The sequence below is a fragment of the Abramis brama genome (genome assembly GCF_963993115.1).
Source record: "Abramis brama genome assembly, chromosome: 3".
NCBI classification, from domain to species: domain Eukaryota; kingdom Metazoa; phylum Chordata; class Actinopteri; order Cypriniformes; family Leuciscidae; genus Abramis; species Abramis brama.
In genome coordinates, this window is record NC_139965.1 from 38,837,548 (window position 1) to 38,863,038 (window position 25,491).

Here is a 25,491-nt window from a genome sequence, read left to right on the forward strand (position 1 = left end):
ATCTTATTTTGTCTGTCTTAAATTTCAATAGTAATCATGAATTTGATAGAGAGCCAAAAAAGCACTGACTCAAGTGGGACAGCAGTACAATAACTTTCACACCGTGGTAAGAAAAGTACTTTTCATCTGATTCTAAGACACTGTCAAAAGAAGCCCAAACTAAGACTCTTCAACATCAATGCATCACTTTTGTGGACATTTTGGATGCAGCAAAGGACAGCCACTCTGACTGTGAATGGACACCAGTTTATTGTTGTGGTATCAGCGCAATAGGGGGCAGGCCTTACCAACCCCTCTGAGAGCCTCACACAAGAGATGCTGCTGGTGACCGGAGAGAAGAGGGCTGGTGAAGGCGGGTCCAGTGCCTCAGCACAGACACTCCCTTTTCTCTCTGTTCCTGCCCGGTTACATTGTGTAGGGGGCCAGGCCGGGGCACGACAAAAGGGAGCCGCGGGCCGGGCGGTTCGGATTCCATGTGAAGGTGTTTGGAGTGTGTGCTACCCCAAAACCCTCTCTTGTTTTGGGGAGAGGGTGGCTGTGGACTGGGGATTGGGTGGGGGGGGTGTCACTGTGACGGATGGGTTGCGGGTTGTTGGCGCTTTTGTGGATGGCGGTGTGTGTCTGAATAGGGACGTGCTGCCTCCCGCTCTGTGAGTTTCTGGAGCCTGTGGCTGGTGTGTGTGGCGGGTGTAACGGGGGATTTGATTAAGGAATAGAAAGGCAAAAAAAAAAAAAACTTTCAGGGTTTTGGATGGAGGCGAGAACACAATAAGTGAGACTGAGTGAGCATGCCTGCCTAATATTAGCGCGAGGCACCGCATTAACAGCCTGCTGTGATAGGAATATAAAGACACTGGTTTTAAACTAAAACTGAAGCCTCCACTAATATGTAAAGTAATGTCTAACAAGAAAAAACAAGATATACAGCTCAGAATCAAAAGCAAGAGCTCAGAAAATATATTATATATCACATTAGCTTCATATGTATCTTATTTACTGATCCGTGAACCAGTGTTTTTATCATTAGTGTTTTATCAAATTAGATAAAATATAAATATAAGATGAAAAACTTGCCTTGAAAAAAGTTGACTGTAGTTGAACTAAAGTAAATTAAAACTGATGTAAATAATAATCTAATAATCTAATAAAAACTGAAAATACAAAATAAGCTAATTTAAAATATTAATAAAGACTATAATAATACCAAAACAACACTGGCCTAAACAGCATTAAGAGAACCAAACAAATAAAGGGATAAAAATGAAAATGTTGTCTTCATTTGCTCCACCTCATGTCGTTCTAACACACATAAAAGAAGATATTTTTTGTCCAGACAGTGAATGTGAACGTGGTTCAGTGTTGTTTTGGATCCAAATTACTTTCATTGTACAGACAAAAACATTCTTCGAGAGAATGTGTTCCAGAGAAGAAAAGAAAAGTCATGCATACAACATGAGGATGAGTAAACGATGGCAGAATTTTCACTTTTGGGTGACCTTTCCCTTTAAGACTCACCTAAATTTGATATTTTGAATATACACAATGCCGTAATCTAAATTTCCATCTCAACACAGACCGTATCACATTCTACCCGTTTGATGCACGGACAGACAGAAGTAATGAGATAACATTCGTCTGCCTGCATACGTAATGGAGCAGTTCACAGATGAATAAGATAAGCTCCCCATTGCTTAATAAAAGAGTGCTTCTCCGGCCTTGTCCTTAGTGCAAAAGTCAATGGGAGAACACAACGGCATGCATACTAATAATGAGCCCACATCCCTGGAGCCTGGGACTGTTTTTGTTCTGGGAGCCTGAGCCACTGCTTGAGCCTCTGTGGATGTCTCTTTCCGAGGGCAGATGAAACCATCACAAGCCCAGCGGCTCTGCAGGGATGACAGTTAACAGAGAAGCTCACCTCAGACTTCTGATAGTTTGACGGGCGGACGATTAGCATTTCCTGCTTGTAATCTTTTGTTTGGCACTGAAGGGAAGGTATGTTTTCTGTTTTGCCAAGTGAAAGTGTGGCACTCACTGTCTTTTCCCCTGCGGGGGATCTTTAAATGTCCCTCATGAGCCTGCAGACTGAACTGAGCTTGGAATGAAGCTACATGTTCGATGAGAAAAAGTGAGGTCTGTTTTTTAAACTAGTCATAAACTGAATAAACAGAACTCTCAGAGCATTCCACTTAGTAAGTGCACCGATTAGTGACAGAGTAGGAAGCCTTCGAGAAACTCCAGGCCTACGATCTCGCAACAGCAGAACAAAGCTTTTGACTATGAATACTATGAAAAAAAATATCCTGCAGCTGTGGTTGCCAGAAATTCACTCTAAAAAATATGGTGACAATTTTTCAAGATAGCATTATGTTGCATATTTTACCACTCATAACCATAACGTTTTTACCTTGAAATACTGATAACCACCATAAAAAAAACAGGTGGTACAATAGAAAGTCACCCAACAAATCAGAGTTCATTGTAAGTGACCCGTCTCTAAACTATGGCCAAAAATCGACTGTGCAAAGACATGCATGACACTAAAATAATGCAATAAACATCAACTAAATAACAGAAAAAGTAACAAAAAACAGCCTCATAACAAAAATGAGACAAAACAAAATTACTTCAGTAAAATATAATCATATGAAATGCATCAAGAAGAGATGTCCTTTTAGTGTTTTTAAGGCCTATTCGGTAATTCATAGTTTTTACTTTCCAAAAATCATAAGTAAAATAACTGTAATCTCAAAAATGTTATATGTGAAATGTGTCAATAATGTGTCAAATGTATTATGTTCCCATTTTAGGGTTTGACAGCCCACTGAAAGGGGTAGTTTGATGGACAGATGATTTCTTCCTTGTTCTCTTTTGTGTAAAGGGAATGTATGTTTGCTTTTTGAGAGAGTGAAAATGTGGTCAATACTGACTGTCCCACAGTAGGGGGTCTTACCCATTACAATAAGCCCCGACTGAGCATATAGACTGCGCTGACCACTCTTGGCACAGGGAAAACAAAATATTTGCATCACCTGGTGCTCTAAGGCATTTAATTCGGGAGGAAGTATCACCACTCCTGAGGGAATTACTGAGGCATTCCCTTGTCTGGAGATTCCTGAGAGCAAGGTGCAAGAGGGGAGAGGAGGGGGAAGAGGGAGACACAAAATAAGACATGATCATGTGGGAGGAACATTCTCACTATATTGTGCACTATTACTGTGATAGGAGCATATCTGTCACTAAACCTTATCTTTCATTTCTTCATTAAAATACACAAAGATTTACACCACCAAGTCCTTATTGTTTCCTTTACTTTATGGGGAGTGGAACATCAATGCTGGTCTGCAGAATTCAGAAGGACTCCACTTTGTTATAACAGACTGCCACCTGGTGGCTGAATACACTCAGCTTTTTCTTTTCTTTTTTTTTAAATAACCTTTTATATAAAATAAAGGAAAATAAATTAAGAGCCTATGAGACAGATTTTTAGGGGGGCTGAAATTAAATGAAATAAATTATATATATATATATGTTAATATAACTTGTTCATTCATGTTTATGCATATAACTTATTTAGGCATATCATGTAAAGAGTGTTTAAATGGCAGATATACAAAGTTTGAGGTCAGTCATATATATATATATATATATATATATACAGTGCTATGCATAAGTTTAGACACCCATGCTAAAGTTGACTAAAAAGAGGAATAAAAAATCATCTTTTGGAAATTGAACTTAATGCCTTAATTAAAAAAAATAGGAAAAATCCAACTTTTAAGGACACCAATTTTCTTTGTGAATGAATAATGTATCGTAAATAAATAAATGTTCTTCCTTAAAATACAGGGTGCATAAGTCTGGACACCCCTATGCTAAATTCCCATAGAGGCAGGCAGATTTTTATTTTTAAAGGCCAGTTACTTCATGGATCCAGGATACTATGCATCCTGATAAAGTTCCCTTGGCCTTTGGAATTAAAATAGCCCCACGTCATCACATAGACTTCACCATACCTAGAGACTGGCATGGTTTTATTTCAGTTAGCCTAATAGCTGCTTTGATTTGCATTGAGAGATGATCTTATGGAAAGTACTCCATGCCAATCTCTAGGTACTACTTACTAAGCAGCACAGCTGTTGATCATTGATAATATTTGCTTGAGCATCAAATCATCATATTAGAATGATTTCTGAAGGATCATGTGACACTGAAGACTGGAGTAATGATGCTGAAAATACAGCTTTGCTGTAATAGCTTTGTATCTGATAAAATAAATGCAGCCTTGGTGAGCATAAGAGACTTAAAAAAAAAAAAAAAAAAAAAAACGTAAAAAATCTCTCTTTATAGTATAACACCTTACGAAAGAGTACAGAGCTTATGTGTCGAGCTTTGTGAGTGAGATGTGGATGAGGCCATTACTTTACATTTAACAAAAGAGATGACTTCATCTTTTCTGTACCATTATAGGATTCATGAAAGAGCCATTTTTCCTCTGTGCTGAATGTGCTTTGAGATCAGCGGAGGGAAACACAGGGGAGGGAATGTGCTGTGTGCTGTTCTCCCATTTACTTTTATGGCTCTTCCGCTTTCCTCAGTGTGGTAGCAAAATAGCGCCTGGGGAGAGAGAGAGGGAGAAATGCCAATTACTGCCAGTCTGCTATGGAGTGCTTTGGCATTGCCTCTGTTCCTCCATAGTAACTCATGAATTGCATGTGTACATGTGTTTGTGTGTCTCCAACTGCAAACTGACTACAACAAACAGTGCATTCATGAGCAAATAATTCTCTCGAAATCCTAACAGATGAGAAACACAAAAATATACTTTTTCCTGTCAGACTAAAAATAAATAAATAAAATGTAGATTTTCACTGAAGCATGATACATTTGTGTGCCAGGGTTAACAAAAGTCTGAAAAACAGAGTCATTAAACTCTCCATAAGTCCACATTTACACCCACTTTGCAGTTCTGCAACTCCCACGTCTGTTCTGATCGATGGTGATCCAACTCAAACTTCTCACACTTCCACTCGGCTCCATGTACTTGTCATTATTATGGATGAGGTCTATTTGGTTCCATCAGTGCTGGTGGCGCACTGAGAGGGGAAAGCTTTTCGGCTGGAGGCTGAGTAAATTATTTGTGTTCCATAGAGAGGGAAATGGGTTAATATTTTAATCATACTTGACACCCTCACAGCAGGGAATTGCTCTCATTTTTGTTGAAGTTAGGAAAATGGTAAATACTTTCTGCATGCTGCTCCATATTTCACTGTAAAATAAAAGCTTCAGCAGTACACAAAACCACAGACCTTTGAAAAAGAGAATAAGGCCTTGTCTCTGAGGCCATTATGTAATGCTTATGGACTTGCTTCAAATACAAAAGAACATACTATTGGCACCACTATTTCAGCTTCAAGTTTAGAGATGGGAGTACACTCAAAAATTGGCAACAGCGTTGTCAAAATGATCCCCGTTCACACGGATCTGTGAAAACGACTAAAAACGCTGTATTATGCATGCCAGGTCAGTAGTTGGCGGTGTCACTGTAAAGAAACACAACACGCCTTTTGACTATTAAACATGCAATACGCATGACGTCATCGTTTTCACAAATTCACAATTTTGTAGTTTACACGAAGTAAACAAAATCGTTTTCAAAAACTTGCACTTTGAAACCCGTTTTTTAAAAGTTTGCGTTTTCAGGTCCCTAAAACACTGTTGTCGTGTAAATGAAAACGGTGCCATGAAAACGTCCCTTTAGTATAGTAGACTTGCTGATATAGTTTATGATCTGTAAACTGTAAGAATAAACATATTTAGCTGAGGTGGTGGTGTGTGTTTGACATGGAAACTGACTCATTGGGCAAGCGGCTGATCTGGTATAAACATTTCCCTAGTTAACCTCTGACCTTCACTTAAAGGCACACTATGCAGTTTCCGTTTTTCTCAAACAGTGCCCCCTAGAGTCGCTGTGGAGTACTTGTATTTAACGTTACTGTCGTAAATACCACTCATGCAGAGCTGTAGTTTTCTTTTCCTTGACTCTTCCGACCGCGCTTTCTTCATTTTCTTCGTCGACTCTGCCATGATTCACGTCTGAAATGCGTGCTAGTGTCTTCCATAGAGGCTACTTCATATGTTGTTGATGTATGTGACGTCGTGACGTAAAGCAAGTCGTGATTCTCACGAGATTTGTCGGGGCGCCACCTCTCAAACCTGCATTGCTGGTTTTGCCAACGGCAAACTACGAGTTCGTTTACAATCGAAATGATTTCGAAGCTGTTATATTAAGGTACAAATCTTGCATAATGCGCCTTTAACCACTTCTGTGTTCCTCCTACTGTATATAAGATAGAGTATATGACTCTAAGTCATACCAACATGAAATATTTAAAAGATATGTGGCACAAAAAAAGTATGTAAAAGGCTGACTTTGTTGTTAGTGTTCCTGATCCCAAAGCAGTCAAGATAAAATAGCCTAAAGAGGCTATGCATGATGTTGATGAAAGCTGCAAATGCCTTTGAAACTGAATCCCTCTCAACACAACACAGCCATGAAAGGACTGAGTCTATGGGGAAATGCAGGAACGGAGCCCCCTGTACTGTCAGATACCATCTTTGTTTCATTCAAACCACTCTCTCAATTCCCACAAAATGCTATTTCTTCTCATTTAAAATAGAATTGTTGCACCTTTAGACGAGAATCCTAAGTCATGCTCTCATGAAAGTGTGCTCTTAAGACTTTACTTTAATATTTAGTGACAGTTCACCCTGCCTCTGTCACATCTGATTTATGGGATGAAACTGAACACAGTTAACAGATTTAAAAGTATTTGGAAAAAAAATATTAGATGCAGGGAGGAAATATTTTTATGTATTTATTTATTTATTTACTGATGCTATTCTGCCAATAAAAATGTGGGCAAATAAACTAAATAAAGTATCATTCTAAACTAGGAAAATAATGCATGTTATTGTTTTGCAGGGAGGGGTTCATAAAGCACATCAATCCTGCAGATCAATCAAATAGTAGAATAGCATTACTGTCCCAGCATTCATAAGCAGCAGTAGACAGTCATAAATCACTCTGTCTGGCTGTCCAGATGGGGATATAACACTGAAATTTACTTCTAATGGACCTACAAATTCTGCACACAAGACGAAGCAAAGACTGACATTAATGAAAAACGTCTAGGTTACGACTGTAACCATGGTTCCATGAGAAGGGAATGAGACGTTGGGGACACGGCATTGATTTCCCTCGAAAAGGGAACAATTTGTTCATTAAAAGAAATAAAATGTACTGAACATTTTAAATTGTGTGCACTTTCTTTGTGTTGCAACTCACCAGACTAATGTGATTTGTCTGACATTCATTTACACAAATTAGGGAAAGTCCCCCCCCCCCCCCCCCCCCCCCATGTGTTTAGGACACATGCTAATTTAAGACAGCGCCAACAAAATATTGCTATACACTTCCCCAGTTTCCCCTAATCATCAAAACCACTTCAAGAGCTCACAGCAAACATATCACACAGGCTAAAAGGAAAATGAAGAGAAAATAATTGTTTGATTACTTTTTTGACTGCAAGTAAGATTAATCTTTTTATTTTTATTAATCTTACAAAATGGACCCTCATGAAGAAGAAGAAGAAGAAGAAGAAACATCTAAAACCAGCTTTGCCTGGCCAAACTGGTGTTCAGTGTTTTTGAAAGCTGGTCTCCCAGTCTTATCAGCTGGAAAATGCTCCAAATCCTCCTAAAACCAACCAAAAGAGCAGCCTGGGAAACCAACACACTAGCTTAAACTGGTTTAAGATGTTTGTCTGTTTTGTTGTTTTTTTTCAGCAGAAGAGGGAGAATGTATCAGCCCATAGACTAAACAACAATAGCCTAATACTCTACAATTCTGTCACGTTATTCATTAAATCTACAAAACAGTAGTGGAATGACACGTATGATGAAGTTAACAGTACAGACAGCAAAACAATGTGTAAACTTGAGATGAGCTCCCAAATGTCTACATGATTTCTGTGCACTGCTTAATATGTTTGTAAACGACATCAATCCTGTTCTGCAATGTAAGCGCGTGCTCTTCAGACAGAGAGCCCAGCTCGCGCGCCAACGGTTCCCTCGCGCGGTACAGTTCACACAGCAGCTTAGCGCTGTTTCCAGAGCGCTTCATCTCAGATATACGCCGGACTGTACTTCTCCGAAATATACACGACGAACTTAGCAGTAGTGTGTGATATCGTTCCCATAGGTCAAGCACTCTGTATCCGTGAATAAGCCCTGCCTCGTTATCAATAAAAAGCAAATGTCCACTGATTGTTTTGAGAAGGTTATTAGTGGTCCTCTCCATTACGCGCGCGTCCCATTGGAGACTGAAAATGTGACTGACAATTCGATCAAAGTTGGCTGTTAAATAATCAAATAAGATTAGATCACTCCACTGCATTAATTCAACCAGATATGTTAGAGTCATGTTCGATATAGTCTCGGCAGAGAGTTGCAGACCTCCCCCTTGCTGTTTTCGTAAAGGTAATGGGATAAACACTCCAGTGACATTTGGGATGAACTCAGTGAGAGACACAATGGCATTTGGCGACCATTCTAACGCCTCGATATTTTCCCGCACACTTGCCCACTGCTCACTCGACAGGTTCAGTTTGGAAAGCGCCAAGGGCGGAAGGTTGGAAATTCCAAGCAGTTCAGCCAGATAATAAGAGAGGGTTTCGCCCAGCACTTGATCCGCGTCGATGCCGTATCGCACGCATGCTCTCGTGCCGTCGGCGAAGGTCGCGAGACGGTTTGTTGGTCTGCCGCAGCCCGCTTCCAGCACAACCACCCGAGCGTCCCGAACCTGATCTCTCCACTTCCTCTCGTGCTCCACGTCAAAAACACGAGTGGAGAGACCTTCCAGCCACGCGCTCCAGAAGACCCGGTGCTCGACCACGTTATCCAACTGGGAGCGCATACGAAAACTTTTACCGTTTCGCAACCCTGCGTTCCATGGCGCGTGTCTTTTAGAAACATTTACCTGCTCGTTTGCAAAAGAGAACACGACGCCAGAGCCTCGCTCAGTGGCTTGTTGGACAAAAACGGACCAAAAATGCAACTTAACATTTCCTATCCATGTAACTATTACAAGCCACATACAAAGTGACGCGCATAATTTCACCTTGCCGGCTTTCATTATTTCAAAACGCATTTTAGTCCATTTCGCTTTACCTTGACATCTTCTAACATGAGTCTCCTAAGGTTGAAATATAATCATCATGAATTCTCATCTCCCGTGCGGTGTTCCCTGTCTCTCCTCCCAAACTCTTTCTGTGTTCAGTACAGCTACAATCGCATGGACACGAACCATGTGACCAGATAATGAGACTTGACAAATGTCGTTTCATATTTCTCTAGGGGGGGATGAGAATGACGAAAATGGAATGTTAGACGAGAATGTTTAAACTTTTCTGGTGTATGCACAGGCAACTATTCGGATTTGATATATTTACAGACTTGTCTTTCAACATTAGCTGCAGTATTTGTTTACACAGGGAGTAAACGCTTCAGACTGAGGTCTCTAGCGACATATCCGTTACATGGCGTGATTAGTTGGCGGGTTGTTACTTAAAGGTACACTCAGTGATTTTTGCTAATTCAAAAGTTTACACATATAAAGAAATGAACAGCACTTTTCAGAAATATTATTTGAATGATGCAGATGTAAACTCACATTTAAGCTGAAGATTCATGTCATAACCCATCAAAATAGGCTTTTTTTATTTTACATGAATTGTGTTGCAGCCCTCAAATGTAGGCCTACCACCAAATTGACTTCACGTGACCAGTGACATGTAGTTTAAAAAGTTATGTGCCCTTCAAGTGAAGCTGGAAATATCTTAATTAAGAGTTGCAAGCATATGAATAACCAAGCAAAGTCGTTGTAGGAAACTTGGAATTCTAGATGATACACAAGTTTGTCATATCCAAGCGGCAACCTCCCCGTCTCTCTCTTGAAACCAACACGGAAGTGAGTTAAACTGCAATTCATTGACTGGCCGCTTGGCCTGGCTGCAGAAGTGAGTCAAATCTGTATCTCCCTCATGTTAAAATTACCAACTTTACAGCAGAAAAAAATATGTTTACAGCCTGGATCTCTATGTGGCTTTGGTCTATACAGCTAATTTTGCCCTTCATAACAACTGTGAGGGGGGTGAATTATTTTATAACTCGTCCGTTTAGTTGATTAATATTTAAATTTAAGGGTGTGGCCAGTGGCCACTTGAGTGACAGGTGGGTTGTCGCTGATGTCAATGCTAGCCGTTTGTCTGCTGTTACCAGCCGTCACTTCACCTCAGCAAATGTTAGCTGCTGAACTTGCCATCTCTGCAGTGTTTGTGCTTTTTTCGGGATTATTTCATACAATTTAATACTTGGGTACAAAGCCCACGTCTTTGGATTCCGTCGTTATCGTTCGAGAGAACAACCAGCGCTGTATTTCAGTTGTTTTCCTCCGTGAACATGCACTAATGGATGTCTGACAATTTCGTTGCTTTTTGGGGTTTTCAAATTTAAAACGTCAATAAATGCTCGTTCGTTCTGCTCTCACGGAACAGATGGATTATAATATGCTTATGTACCGTCAGATGAAATCATGCAGGCGTCGGCGCTTTCTCCGTCCATGCAATAAATGCACATGAATGAGCGCGGATTTTCTAGCGCATTTACTTGAACTTCATAGGCAATATATCTATGGTTTAACCCATTTGAGAGACGGCCAAAATCAGAATTTAAAATGGACTGAATAAGCTCTCTACGAACTTGAGCAATGCCGCGCTGACGGACCATGAAAGAGTGACGGACATACTGTATGCACATAAATCACTGTCACACACAAACACTCTCGAAGTAATACACAGTCTCACTTGTTGTAGCCATGTCTTTTAACTATTATAATATTACGAAGGGCAAAAATAGGAACGTTTAATTGGCTTTACATCATCAGCTAACTCGATCACGTCGAGCTAGGAGATTTCAGATAGCCAGGCCAGGCTCCTCAGCTCCACTCACGCCCCGCCTGTTTGTCTATTTTCTGTTATCCGGGAGTGACGCAAGGCCAAGATGGCGACGGCCGGCTCCGCCCACTTTAGGCTTCAAAAATGCTCTTCAGAAACCTACGGGTGACGTCACGGACACTACGTCCATATTTTTTTACAGTCTATGGTCATATCATTTTGAAACATGGCTGAAACACTGATCTATAGGCTATTAGATATAATCTATCCACCTTTAATGTAAAAGTGGGTGGAGTCATTTGTAACTTGAATGTTGTGCAAGGCTTCCGGTGTCATCCACTTCAAGGTATTTTATCTGTACAAAAAAAGTCTTTTGTGCTGCTTGATATTGCAAACTGGTATTTATCATATTATTTTAATTAATCGTAATCGTAAACACACTGGTTTGTAGGGCAAATTAGTTATTCTTCTAGTTACCTATAGCTGCTAATGGAAGTCTTGCACATTCACACAAAAAATAGCCTACATCCACATTGCAAAATAAGGTGGTTATATAGAGATCAGTAAGCAGAAAGCAAGACTGTAGTGAATAGTGTAGTGAATCCTTATTGATTTTTTTACAGGTGTTTTACTTCTTATATTGAAATATACATTGTGTTGTGTTGTGTGTTAGAGTTAAAGAAAATGGCCATAAACATGAATAATGTCCTGGGAGAAAATTACCTACCTTTTCTGTTTTTTTACAGTGAAAAAATCAGATAATGTAACAACAAACGTATATAGTGTAGTGTACAGTACATACAACAGTCACAACATTACTACTGAGTCAACAGGATAGTCTAGAGTGATGGTATGGATCAGTATGTGTGAGATCCACCAGTCAGTCCAAACACAGTGAGTTTAAAAGGAAACATAAAATGTCCAAACAAGCATTCCCTGCTAGAGACAATCTGCAGCTCTCACACCACAGATTGGGAATAAATGTCGGAACATCAAGCGCCAAGCATAAACACTACCAACACATGATGGTCACAGTTGCCACACTGCAAAATTCATCCAACTCAGCCACAGCAATGAGAGAACTCACACAGACCAGTGGATTGCGACAGGCAGTCATGTACCAGCACACACTAACAACATGTTCAAAATGGCTGAGATTGACTCCAAGAATGATAATTACATAGATGTGTCGTATATTGAAAAGTAACAAAAGATAAAATCTTAAGGTTGTGAAGAGGCAGCAGTAAGTAAACAAACTTCATGCATCCGTTCCAGTAGGTGTCAGTATAAAATTCAAGAACACTGGTAGTATTGGCACAAGAAAGAGCCAGCTGAATGTAAAAACTTAATGAATGCGCCTTTAAATAACACAAATTATTGAACAAAGGTATTTCTAGAATTTAAAGACCAATGCTGGTGTCTTTAAAACTGGTTTGATGTGGTAATAGCAAAACATTATGTTTTGACTTGTTACTTGAATGCACTCCCAGACATACAGCTGGTCAGCTCATGTTCTCAAAATGTCTGGCATGGAGCATGAAAAGCTGCAGGTGTTGTGCCTAAATCCTCCCCCTGCCACCATTCTGTCACTCTTCAGATGAAAGCACGCACACTGATGTTGGAGCTTTGCACCTGCTGGGAAGACTAGGATATGTTGTGATAGTGTGTTGGCCTAGAATGGGATGTTGGTAGTGAAACATAGCCAGACCAAATCAAAATCACAGAACTGTTACTAAATGTTAAGAACATATTTGTTCAGAGAATACACAAAACGCAATTATTCTGTAAAACCCTGTTGCTTTGGTATATGCCCTCAAGATAACAAATCTGCACTGTCAATGAAAACCAATCAAGCTTACGTATCTGTACGAAGATGTTGTGTTGTATTATGGCTGGCAGCATTGACAAGGGGGTCTGTCTTTTACAGGTGTTGTTTTTCATCCTGGCCAATTTGTCTGAAAGGATATTGGTTCAGAGACAGTGAGCTGGTCTTTGAGAACCGATTTGAGTGTGTCATCAGCTTGGAAGGCATCAGACAGGTCCAGTAGAATGAGGATTGTTGGTTTTGAGGCACTGCAGGATTTCTTTGAGATCAGTGAAGCCTCTCTGGAATGTCCAGTTTTGAAGCTAGACTACAGAAGAAAACACTGGGCAGAAGAAAGCCCTGACTGACAAGAACTCAGGATAACAATACTAAAAAAATAAACCGTAATAAAATATTTGTTAGACTGTTTGTCTGCTCCAGGCTGCTTGATCACACACTGTAAAAAATTATTTTTTGGTGAAGTAAATACTACTGAAAAAAAAACAATGTAATTTACATGAAAAAGTTAGTTCAGGCAAGAATTAAAAAAACGAAGTAAATTTCATATCAGTACTTAATTCAAGCGAGTAGAAATGAAAGCGTAAATGTCAACTCAATAAAATTAAGTAAAAATTACTCAGCTTTTCTGATACTGGGGTTCCCATCATGCACTGGACCTTGAATAATTAATGAGGTTAATTTTTCACTGGTTTCCAGCTGTATTTACACTGTTTTATCATTGCTTTTGTTGTCAGGATTAGTAACTTGCCATTTTGTGACATTTCGAGTAAATTTTCTGCTCAAAATGACACATTCAAACACAAAAACGATCCATCAAATGTTACCGTCATTGTGTATTGTCTACCAAGTATTGAGGTCTTTGCATTCACATGATGCTTAACATCTGACATGCTGTAGTATAAATTACTTAGATAATCTAAGTAAAACACATACTATAAATGACTGGTATAATTCAATATTATTGTTTGAGTGAAATGTAATGCAAAGGAAATTTCAACTAAATCGATATTAATCAACCTTTTACTAGCCAAGTTAAAATTACTTATTTTCTGTGTTACTTTCACTTAACTAGGTTAAGTAAATTTACTTAATTCCATATTCCAAGTAAATTTAACTTAAAGATTTCTAATTAAAGCTACTGATGAATATGTTTAGGTTTTTACTTGGCAAATCTTTGTAAATTTACTAGCATTTTCTGAGTGAAAAAAGTTGCCTAGCTATTTTCAAGTAAATCCTACTCCAAATTTTTTTCAGTGGTGACAATTCTCAAACATAACCAGCATGACCATATTAATCACTTAGACAGGTATTATAATTGTGATTTAACAAAGCAAATTATAAGAGGGAGAAGCTTTAGGTGATTTTGGCAATTCATCTGAAAAACTATACTTGTACATTTATTTATTTAACGTGTACATTTATTTATTTAGCAGATGCTTTTATCCGAAGTTGCTTACGAATGAGGGACATCACAAACAATTTGTCATACATTAAAACTACAGTATGTAGACAGTTCACTCCATATTCCATTCTACTCCATTCAAATGGGTTTTATGGTCCATTAATCTTTTACTTTGTGGATGCAAATAAGAACAGGTGGTATAAAATAAAGGAGCAGCACTAAAATATAGTGACTAAATTTTGCAGAGCTGCACAGAGTGTGTGCCAAAGTGGCAAAGCACCAGAGCCGGACAGTAACTGAGTACATTTACTTGAGTACAGTACTTAAGTACAATTTTGAGGGATCTGTACTTTACTCGAGTATCATTTTTGGGGAGTACTCATGACTTTACTCAAGTACATTTGAGAGGCAAATATTGTACTCTTTACTCCACTACATTTCTATCCATAACTGTGAGTACCCATTACTACTTCTAAAAAAAAAAATAAAAAAAAAAGGAAAAAAGAAACATCTCGGAAACCCTCTCAAATGTGATTGGATTGTGCAGGCGCCACTGATTGGGACAGCCTATCAGCAATCACCTTCAGCTTTCCGCCAAAGTCAACTCCATGGTCAGATTTAGATAAGAGACGAAACAATGGATGAAGACGCAGCAGGTCCATCCCGGGAGCGATATTTTTTTTCCCAGGATGGTAGGGACCAATCAGGGATGACTTCCCTAATGAATATTCATGAGTCTTCCCCTACCATCCTGGGAAAAAAAATATCGCATCCCGGGAATGTGCCAAGCCGTGGCCCCACCTCGCCAGACTATTTCAATTTTCTGAACAAGTTAATGATAGTTTTCGCTTCAAGTGATTGCTGTGTTTACCAATGTAAGCACTGTGGCAGTAGTAATGCAATATTTAGAAAATGTACTCTTGTACTCTTGATACTCAAGTACTTTTAAAAACAAGTACTTTAGTACTTTTACTTAAGTAGACATCTGACTGTAGTACTTTTACTTGTACTTGAGTAAAATTTAGCAAGGGGTATCTGTACTTTTACTCAAGTAATGTAGCTGTGTACTCTGTCCGCCTTTGCAAAGCACCAAAGTGTTCCCTCAATGTTCTTTCTCATTGGAAATGCACATCTTAGAGAACTTTGTCCAGAATGTCCATGAATTTTTAAGAAAGAGGCCCTTTTCCCCTTCAGACTGCCCTGGAGCAAGAGATGCTAAGTAGAACACACCATCATCAGAAACAGTTCTTAAATGTTTCTTATTTGGTAGTTGACTCTAACTCAAAACATCCAGAGGCAAGTTTTGGTTTTCAATAAGTGATTACAGTCTACATATCATAAGTTATACAGTCGCACAAGGATATAATCCAATATTGCTTAGATATTGATGGATTACCCCTGAACAGAAATAAGAAGTTTGTGATAATCGAATCAATCGTTCAAATATTACTTTAAAACTACCAACAAGATTCCTAAAATATTTTAGTTCGGAAAGGAAATATTTATTTGAAAATATGTTTTATACTCTGTCCTTTCTGTGGAATTTTGCTTGTATATTGCCACAGCTGAAACAAATTAAATGTTTGGGTTGCATGTAAAATTTCTATGACAAACCCTCAAAAAACATAACAAAACAAGATTATATAGATACTTTTAGTGAGTTTTATTTATTGTATGCATATGGTGCTTGTGTGCTGTTGAACAGTTTCATTGTTACCAGATCTGACGCTACTTCAATATGACATTCTGAGGACATTATAACATCTTAGAATTTGTTTTCAATATGCACACAATCATAAAACATGCTAAGCTGGATTTGAGTATGGATTTTACTGTTTGGAGAATGAAAAGGATTTTAGGAGGGTTTTATTTGTAAGAATTGATACTGTATGTTATAGCGAGAGTGGAAACAGGCAGTGATAAAAAAAAACTAAAAACATGGATAGTGAGATCTGAGATCATTTTAGAATACTTTTCTAATTATAAATAGGTGAGATCAACTGTTGTTTACAAGTAGGATAATTTAAAAACGTTTTTAGTTTTATAATGTGTTTGTGCTGTGTGTCTTGTGACACATGTTAATCATCACAGTCATTCGAGCAGGGGGGTTGGGGGTTTTCTTCATTCGGACAGAATGAGTGTATTTGGGAACGGTTAACAACATGGAAACTCGGTTTCCATGGGAGCTCAAAACAAACTGGGGAAATGTTTTCCTCTTTAGTTTGTCCTGCTCAACCGTTCTACCAAACACAATCACTCACATCTGTATCTTTGGAATCAACCTTAAAAAAAAAAAAAACAGATGGGGGAGGGGTTAGTGTGTGTGTGTGTGTGTGTGTGAGAGAGAGAGAGAGAGAGAGAGAGAGAGAGAGAGAGAGAGAGAGAGAGAGAGAGAGAGAGAGAGAGAGAGAGAGAGAGAGAGAGAGAGAGAGAGAGAGAGAGAGAGAGCGCACAAATGAAACAATGGTTCTCAGAGTCAGTCATTTGCTTGACCAGTGAAATTACGCCTTTATAATCAGGACATGTACCTTGCACATATATAGATGTACATTTCACTTTTTTTTTCAACAGGGCTTAGTCAGTACATAAATTATTACCTAAATCATTATAATTGAAGACTCCTCTAGCAACTACATTTACAGTTGAAATTCCAACAATTTGGTCAGTATTGCAGAAATATTCCACATATTCCTCATCAAGATCAGTATTGAGAGGAAAGTAACTTAGTAACTGTGTCTAACAAATAGATAAACATGACATTGGTGGGATAATAATGGGTTAAAGGTTTCCCCTTGCTCTGTATCAAACTCCTTACGTCACAGTAACAGTTGAGAAGTGAAACTGTAACAGACTGTAAATTGAAGGAGAGACTGAGAGAATAGTATAACAGAAAGAAGCTATAGAAACTGTCTGAGAGAGAGAGGGAGAGGAAAGACAGAGAGACTGAGGGGGTTCTAATCACTGGCCTCATGTTGCAGGAGCTCATTTGACACAACAGAAGTCTTGGCAGAAGAATGCTCTTTCCCACAGGCCAGCTGGCTGTGAGCGCAGGGATATGGATGTCCCCTCAGTGTGGATACCTCTCTTCGCTCCCTATCCTTCTTTATCTTCTTCAGCTTTTAAGCACTGGGGCATCTTGGCCAAATGGTAAGAGTTTTGCAAGGACCGTAACATTTACTTTTGATGAATGTGCTTCTCTGACACAAACACTGTTATTGCAATGCGCTGTACAATTTAAATACCACAGCCACTGGAAAGTATGTGTATATGTCAGCATGTTTAGTCCTTATAACAGCAATTAATGGTAATCTGTAGGTTACTTTCAGTTAAAGAGTGCTTTAAAGATCAGAGAAGGTCCCTCAGACCAGACTCCCTCCTTAGGTCTCAGTTGACTTTTTTTCATATCTGAATCTGTTTAAATATTCATGACAAGTTGTCCTTGTGTTGCTTGCAAATTTTAGATATTCTTTATCCGCATTGTCTTAAAATATATAGAGGTTTAATTAATGGTCAGTAATATTTAGTGTTTAGTAGACCTGAATACATGCATAAATCTCTTTGGACATTTTCACACAAATGAGAAAAACAGACATGAGATAAATCCACCAGGAAATGACTATGTAAACTCAAAGACAGCAAGACACAGACAGGAATCTTGCAAGAGTAGGTTATAATTTTGGCACTGTTGCACAATTATCACAGTTGCTCATCTTAATTATGGTCACAGCACAACCGGGTGTTGAAATATGACTATAATTACTGGTAGTCAGGTCTATGACAGAAGCATGACTCAGAGACACCGTTGAGAACTTAAAGATAGTTTGCTTGTCTACACAGCATCATAAACTTTTACATTTTTGACTGGCACAATATTCCCTCACAAACCTTCACATCTGCTTTTGCTGACTGATTGTTAAGAATAACGACTTTTCCCTGACTGAATTGGTGACTTATTTTTCCTCTAACATGCCAAATGAAACTTATCACAGAGAACACTTCATTTGAAGAAGGCACCGCTCACGTAAAGTCAGCAACATGAATTCTAGAAAAGCAGGCAAGACATTCTGTTTCTGACTTCTTGTCTGCTTGATTTAGTTTTTAGGTCGCAGGAGGATAAGTGTCCCGGCCCACAGTGGAACGCCATGTGTCGTACCTGCTGTGAGTACGAGAAGATTGCATGTAAGTGCCCATCTCAGGGAACAAAAGTGGGCTACGCTGTACCCTGCTGTCGAAATGTTCTGGATGAGTGTGACCCCTGCATCCTACACCAGGGTAAGACAGAACACAACTCCAACTTTACATAACCTGCAAGTGTATTTTTTCAACTCGAGCAGTTCAAATGATTGGATTTATATTGCATATACATCTGTGTCAAATAGATTTTTTTATATGAGTTTCTGCATAGTGTAGTTTCTTTAAATGTATTTATGCTCTCCATTTTCTATCTATCTATCTATCTATCTATCTATCTATCTATCTATCTATCTATCTATCTATCTATCTATCTATCTATCTATCTATCTATCTATCTATCTATCTATCTATCTATCTATCTATCTATCTATCTATCTATCTATCTATCTATCTATCTATCTATCTATCCACTAAGGTTGCAACATTTTTGACAACTGCAAGACTTGCAACAATGGCACCTGGCAGGCCAAGGATAATTTCTACATCATCGGCAGGTACTGCACAGCATGTCGTCAAGGATGGTCTGGTGGAGACTGTCTCAGTGAGTCTTTCGGTTCTTTTCAGAATCTATCATTAAGTTTAACTCAATTGCTTTTTATTATGTCACAAATATGTCAATAAATTTAGACACACACTCTATTTACCAACTTTAGCATGTGGAGAAGTTATACAGAGACCCCAGGGTCATGTGACTTTAGAGAGTTATCCAATCAATGCCAAATGTGAATGGACACTACAAGTTGGCAGAGGAGCAACGATGGAACTCAGGTAGCTACTATAAATGCTACAAAGCTGATGAATAATAAATTGGGTTTCACTTTATTTTGATGGTTCCTTTAACACATTCTGTTGACTTTAAGTAACGTTGCACCTACATGTCTACTGACTCTCATTAGAGTGTTAGTAGAGTATTAGTAGACTGGGTTGGGTTAGATAAGTTGACATATAGTTGCAAAATTACTTAGAAGAATGTCTGTTGGGGAGCATCATAACAAAGTGTTATCAGATATTAACCAGACAGTCTACTAATACTCTAATGAGAGTTAGTTGACATGTAGTTGCAAAGTTACTTAAAGTGAACATAATGTTCAACATTGACCATCAAAATAAAGTGTTACCATAAATTGCATTTTAAACATTTCCCAATTGAATTAGTTTGAAAAAACTATTATATTGCAAATATATACAGTATGTTTTTTCAATGCAGGTTCTCAATGATTAGCCTGGAATCTGACCATAGTTGTCGATATGACTATGTAGAGGTGCGAGATGGGGACAGTCTGAAGTCACCTGTGATTGGCAGATACTGTGGGGATGATAGCCCTTCTCCAATCAGAAGCTCTGGAAACTCTCTGCATATTCTTTTTGTGTCAGATGGCTACAATAACTATGATGGATTTTTTGCCACATTCCAAGAAGTATCAGGTACAAAATAGCTGTACATTTTATTACTTGTTTGTTTTTATTTGAGCATATTTTGTTTGCAGTTCGTTCATTTATTATAATTTGGTTATCAGATCCTGAACCATACAGCTAATTTCCTAAATGCAGGCATATGCATGCATATTATATGTTTTCTCTAATTTTAAAGACCTCGTTGAGGCTTTTTATTGTTTTCGCTGAGTGGGCTTCATGGAAGAGAGTTTACTTTAAAAGTCATATCAGCAAAAAAATCTGTTTAATTTTTAATGCTTACATATTGCATCATAACATTTTATTGCTTTTCACAAGGGCAAACACCACCTCTCTGCGCAACCCCCCAGAAGCCTGCACACGGAGATCTCTTCCTGCGGTACAAGGAAGGTGACATCCTCAGCTCGGTTCAGTACCTTTGCTATAAACCGTACAAGCTCAAGGGAGCATCTCAGCGGGCATGTCTTCCCAATGGCACTTGGAGTGGAAGTGCTCCTGTGTGCATAAAGGGTACGCTGACTCTTATGAAGTTATGACAACTGCTTTTGGTATTACACCCTTTGAGAATGACAAAGCTGCTTACCATCAGAGTCAGGTGTTGCCCGTGTGCCTGGGAGTCATGCTTCTCTGAACTTGAGATCATAGAACGTCAGAATGTCTTATTGAGATCTTTCAGCATTTTAAAATGTATGAAAAATATGTATTTTAAATGCATACAATGCTCTAAAAATATATTTTAATTAGTAGAAAAAAGGCTGCCGGATCTTTGCAAATTTCAGTGACTTCAGAGTTCTACTGCCATTTTTTATTTACAGAAGTGATCATAAAAGAATGCCCCACTCCACCAGAAGTGCACAATGGATACTCAGCAGAGGTTTCAGGCTCTGATGGCAGAATAAAATATGTGGAATATTTCTGCAATAATACGTACATTCTCAGTGGGGACTCGAAAAGAACATGCCAGAAGAACGGGACCTGGAGCGGCAGTCAGCCCCTCTGTGTCAGAGGTACCGTATCTTCTTCAAGTTTCAAATCAATTATAAAATATCTTACACTTTATTTTTAATGTGTCCTGGCCAAACATGTTACATGTATTTACTACAGTAATAACTATAAATTAGGCATAATTACATGCAACTAACCCTAAACCAAATGCTAATCCTACCCTAACCCTATAGTAAGTAGATGTAGTTAATTAATATTACTCAGTACTTAAAGTGCCGAATATTCCCTTTTAATACAGTGGCCAGGTATTTATAGCATAGGGGTGGGACGCTTTAGATTCTAGAGAGCATTTGATTGGACAGAAGATATGATGAGAAGCTTAAGTCCGTGGTGATGTCATAAAAATCATGATCCATTTTAGCGGAAGTGATAGACTATAAGTTTTGAATGCTCATATCTTATATGCTTATATTATTTTGGAACACACCAGCTTATTCATAACCTTAAGGCTAACATATTTATACTAAAAGCTAAAAAACTTAAATTTTGATTTCAGGGGGCCTTTAAAAATAGCATAGTAGGGGCACTTTACATGTATAATTACACTGTAACAGGGACACATTACAATAAAGTCTAACCAATATCTTTTGTTCACTCTGTGAACTTGAACACCTAAACTGTTTTACAGCCTGTAGAGCACCTAAAGTTTCAAAACTTGTGCGACAGAAGGTTTTAAAATACCAACCTCCTTCCAGGTAGACTTTTTTTCATTCCTTTGTGACAATGTGATATTAAACTCGTAAATTTGTTTTAAAGACTTCTGGATCCTCATTTTATCCCTTTTAATGGTAGAAAAAGTCCAGTCCACAAGCTGTACTCTGCATCCAGTCAGGGAGGGACTGACGCACACTTGCTGGGGAACGTTTTTCCTGTTTTCGGAGATTTGCCATCAACTTTCCATCGTGTGTATACCAGCATAGAATATGAGTGTGTTTCAGCGCTTTACAAGCCCTCTGGTAGTGCACGCCGCACATGCCTAAAGACTGGCAAGTGGAGTGGTCGTCATTTCTCCTGTTCACCAGGTGGGGGAAGCACTAACACATTTACAGCATATTTTGGAACCAGATTTCCTATTTACAAATATTTTCTATGTACTAATAACCCTGGCAGATGGCCGCAGAACCACTGACAGTACAGCACTCAATAGCACTCATTTTAAATATATTTCATAATGTATGTAATATATGTATATATATATATAAAAATTTATACCAAAGCTGGCATTTAATAATCTGATATGATTAGAAATTAGTGCCAGTACTCACTCTGGCACTCCTTCTCTTCCAGTATGTGGTAAATTGCCACCTGCCAGTCCCCAAAATTTAACAGAGATCCACTGGCCATGGCATGCTGCCATATATACCCATCTGTACAATGCCAGTCCTCTTATGGCAAGGACCAAAAGACGGGGGGACACGTTTGCCATAGATGAGGAAGAAGAAGGGGAAGGGGAGGGGGAGGAGGAAGAATGGGTTAAGAAGGACCAGAGATGGCAGCTTGTCTGCAGCGGGGCTCTGGTGAACCAGCACTGGGTCGTGGTGGCTGCTCATTGTGTGGCGGAGCCTGGACGAACTGAAGCTCTCAGTGCAGATGATCTCAATGTAGTGATGGGGAAACGTTACCTCAGCAACCTCAGAGAGAACAAGAGACTACAGCACATACAAGTAAGAGCTTTCAGACTACACTAAAAACAATCACGCTTGTAGAAGTTCCTCTAGAACCTCAGATACTCTATATTACAGTACCAATGCAATTCAAAACATGCCCTATTTAGTTTATCTTATTTGTGAGTTACATTTAAATAAATTGCATGTAACATTGCCGAAATAACTCCTGACATTAATAGAATGAGACCTTTCCATATATCAAACAGCATTTCCATATTTTGTGTCTTGGAAAGTTCTTGGAAAGCCCAAAGCCATACAGAGGATACTGCAGACTAAATATACGCATTAAAACTAATCTATGATTAGGCTTTGCCAAGAAGTCTGTAGGATTATTTACTTCTCAAACTGACCAGCCTCTTTCAGTGCAAGTCTTTCATCATATCTGTTCCCACACAGATTGCTCAGATCTTGATTCATCCAAACTACGATCCACATGTCTTAGACTCCGACCTGGCCATTCTGAAGCTGGTGGACAAAGCTCGAATCAGTGAGTACGTGTCCCCTGTTTGCCTGCCGCGTCTGCAGGGTGGCGAGATCACTGCAAAGCAGGCCATCCTCACTGGTTGGCCCGTGTCAGGCCAACACAGGACACACACAGACTCAGAGTCGGTCCGGACCGGACTGATAGATGTAGCTGATGTGGTGAAGTGCGAAAAACAATATGGCAAACACGGTGTCCCGATAAGTATGACTGACAACATGCTATGTGGACGGCAACATCCACTCAGCCCATCTATGATCTGCCCTTCTGAAACTGGAGGGATCATCCTTTCACCTTCTGCTGACTCCCAACTCACTTTAGGACTGGAGCACACTGATTCTAAACGTTCTTGGGAACTGCTGGGGTTAGTGAGCTTCGGATATGATCTGCAGGATTGTAATCCAAATATGTACACCATCTACACACGGGTTGCTAACTTTAAGAACTGGATTGAAAAGAACATTGCATAGAGCTCTAGATCAAATATAGTAGAGCAATTGTCTGTACAGCATTTTCCATGTTTTAGATCACAGTGGAGATTATATATTTGCCCTTTTCTCTTTCCTTTGACAGTGAATTGTTCTGGCAGAAATTATATTGCACAAATATGTTCATTCATCGATGAGAGAAAGTGTGACACTTGTGATTTCACAACTAGTTTATGGCCTTGCGTGTGGGTGAGGATATGTTTTTGCATGGTAAAATTAAGAGGATGCGTTCCATGTGAATTCAGTCACTGGGTTTGCAGGCCTTAGCTTGTCTTTGGTCTCTCTTCAAGATGTTTCACAACCTATGTTGCTCATATTTTTTGCACATACATGTATTTACACTTGTCTTATGTGCAGCCCTTGTCTTCTTAAATTGGGACTCTGTATTTATTATTCAGAATGTTTTTAATTAAATGAAATTTGAGGAACACAATGTGGTATTTACTGTTTTTAGCCATTTTTGCAGATAGTTTTATCCAAAGATTACAGTGACACCCCCCTGGGGCAACCTGAGGTTAAGTTCCCTCTTTAAGGACACACTGGTTTTAGCTCATGGCTCATTCCTTACAGGAATCAAACCAGCAACCTTCCTAGTGTTGACCACTAAACCACACTAATGATATATGGTGCTATTATGATGAAACATAGGGGTTTCTCAGATCTATCAAAATCTTAGTTTTTTATATATACAGTATACAGTATGTACACTACCGTTCAAACAGTAACTCAAATAAACACTTATTACAACCGGTATGTAGAAGAGCATCTCTGAACACACAACATGTCTAACCTTGAAGCAGATGGGATACAGCAGAAGACTACACCCGGTGCCAATCCTGTCAACTAAGAATAGGAAACTGAGGCTTCAATTTGTACGACTCACCAAAATTGGACAATAGAAGATTGGAAAAATGTTGCCTGGTCTGATGAGTCTAATTTTTTTGCTGCGACATTCAGATGGTAGGGTCAGAATTTGGCGTAAACAACATGAAAGCATTGATCCATCCTGCCTTGGATCAACAGTTCAGGCTGGTGGTGGTGTAATGGTGTGGAGGATATTTTCTTGGCACACTTTGGGCCCCGCGTGGTATAAGCGACTACACGGCTTACGTGGGACGTTAAGAAGGTTACGATGTAGCGAGTGCACTTGTTACCCGGCACGCAGCAGCTTGCCGACATCTGCATCGCCAGACTTTGTTACCTGGTTCAGCTACAGTAGTTGTGGCATTTTCCATAGGGACCTCTAGTGTCACTACATCGACACTATGTGAAGTGAGTGACGGTGACGGATGGGAAACATCTTGGTTACTATTGTAACCTCCGTTCCCAGATGGAGGGAATGAGACGTAGTGTCCCTCTTGTCACAGTACTGAACTATCCGCTGAAATGCCCGGGACACTGTCACGGCTCATCAGCACAAATGAATGCACGGAATGAGTGGATGCAAGCCACCTCATGTTATACCCATATATCGGAGTGGCATGCAAATTCCATTGGCCTTTTCTGAAGTATCAGAGCCCTTCGTCTAAGCCCTGTCTGTGATACTGGGCCTATGTCTCCATAGAAAGAACCAAGCAGTCTGCATTAATGTATAACACGGTTTTGCCATGGTCATATGCAAATAATTACAAACACAATCAAATAACTGTTTCATTGTTTCATATAGTTAGGATCTCATTTACAGATTTTGCTGAATCTATTTTGCATAAACGTAGCTGGAGTGCTGGAGTAGACTTTACAGTCTCTGTAAAGAGTAGACTTTACAGAGTGTTTGACTCTTGCATTGTCAATACAAGATCTTGACCAAAAATGTATGGACCTCTTGATGGAAATAACATCACAACATTTATTTCTATCAAGTGGTCCATCATATTCCCTCCATTCTTTCACTATTTAAGCCTGATGAATCTTTACACTGCCATCCTGGAATATGGCCATGATATGTCTTCCTACATGGTTGTTTAAGAAATGAAAAGCTACACACTCCATCAATTAGGGTTA

The 25,491-nt window shown here is 39.1% G+C and overlaps 2 protein-coding genes across 2 annotated transcripts; one reads left to right on the top strand and one right to left on the bottom strand.

Moving 5' to 3' along the window:
• Nucleotides 1-7,829: 7,829 nt before the first annotated feature.
• Nucleotides 7,830-9,325, bottom strand: fjx1 (four-jointed box kinase 1). Its single transcript, XM_084108644.1, has one exon. The coding sequence runs from the start codon at nucleotides 9,209-9,211 to the stop codon at nucleotides 8,021-8,023; it is 1,191 nt and encodes a 396-aa protein (XP_083964770.1). The 5' UTR covers nucleotides 9,212-9,325; the 3' UTR covers nucleotides 7,830-8,020.
• A 7,735-nt stretch (nucleotides 9,326-17,060) lies between these two features.
• pamr1a (peptidase domain containing associated with muscle regeneration 1a) lies at nucleotides 17,061-23,915 on the top strand. Its single transcript, XM_084109909.1, has 11 exons — nucleotides 17,061-17,389; nucleotides 18,338-18,514; nucleotides 18,852-18,977; nucleotides 19,090-19,204; nucleotides 19,644-19,861; nucleotides 20,168-20,359; nucleotides 20,665-20,856; nucleotides 21,483-21,549; nucleotides 21,647-21,876; nucleotides 22,142-22,518; nucleotides 22,918-23,915. Exons 1-11 carry the CDS (start codon nucleotides 17,257-17,259, stop codon nucleotides 23,470-23,472), a joined length of 2,382 nt encoding a protein of 793 aa, XP_083966035.1. The 5' UTR covers nucleotides 17,061-17,256; the 3' UTR covers nucleotides 23,473-23,915.
• The last annotated feature ends 1,576 nt before the right edge of the window (nucleotides 23,916-25,491 follow it).

Coding starts and splice junctions, on each gene's coding strand:
- pamr1a (XM_084109909.1), top strand. CDS start 17,257: ATGCTCTTTCCCACAGGCCAGCTGGCTGTGAGCGCAGGGATATGGATG. Junction 20,857..21,482: donor TCAGCCCCTCTGTGTCAGAG/GTACCGTATCTT, acceptor ACTGTTTTACAG/CCTGTAGAGCACCTAAAGTT. Junction 21,877..22,141: donor TCATTTCTCCTGTTCACCAG/GTGGGGGAAGCA, acceptor CTTCTCTTCCAG/TATGTGGTAAATTGCCACCT.
- fjx1 (XM_084108644.1), bottom strand. CDS start 9,211: ATGCGTTTTGAAATAATGAAAGCCGGCAAGGTGAAATTATGCGCGTCA.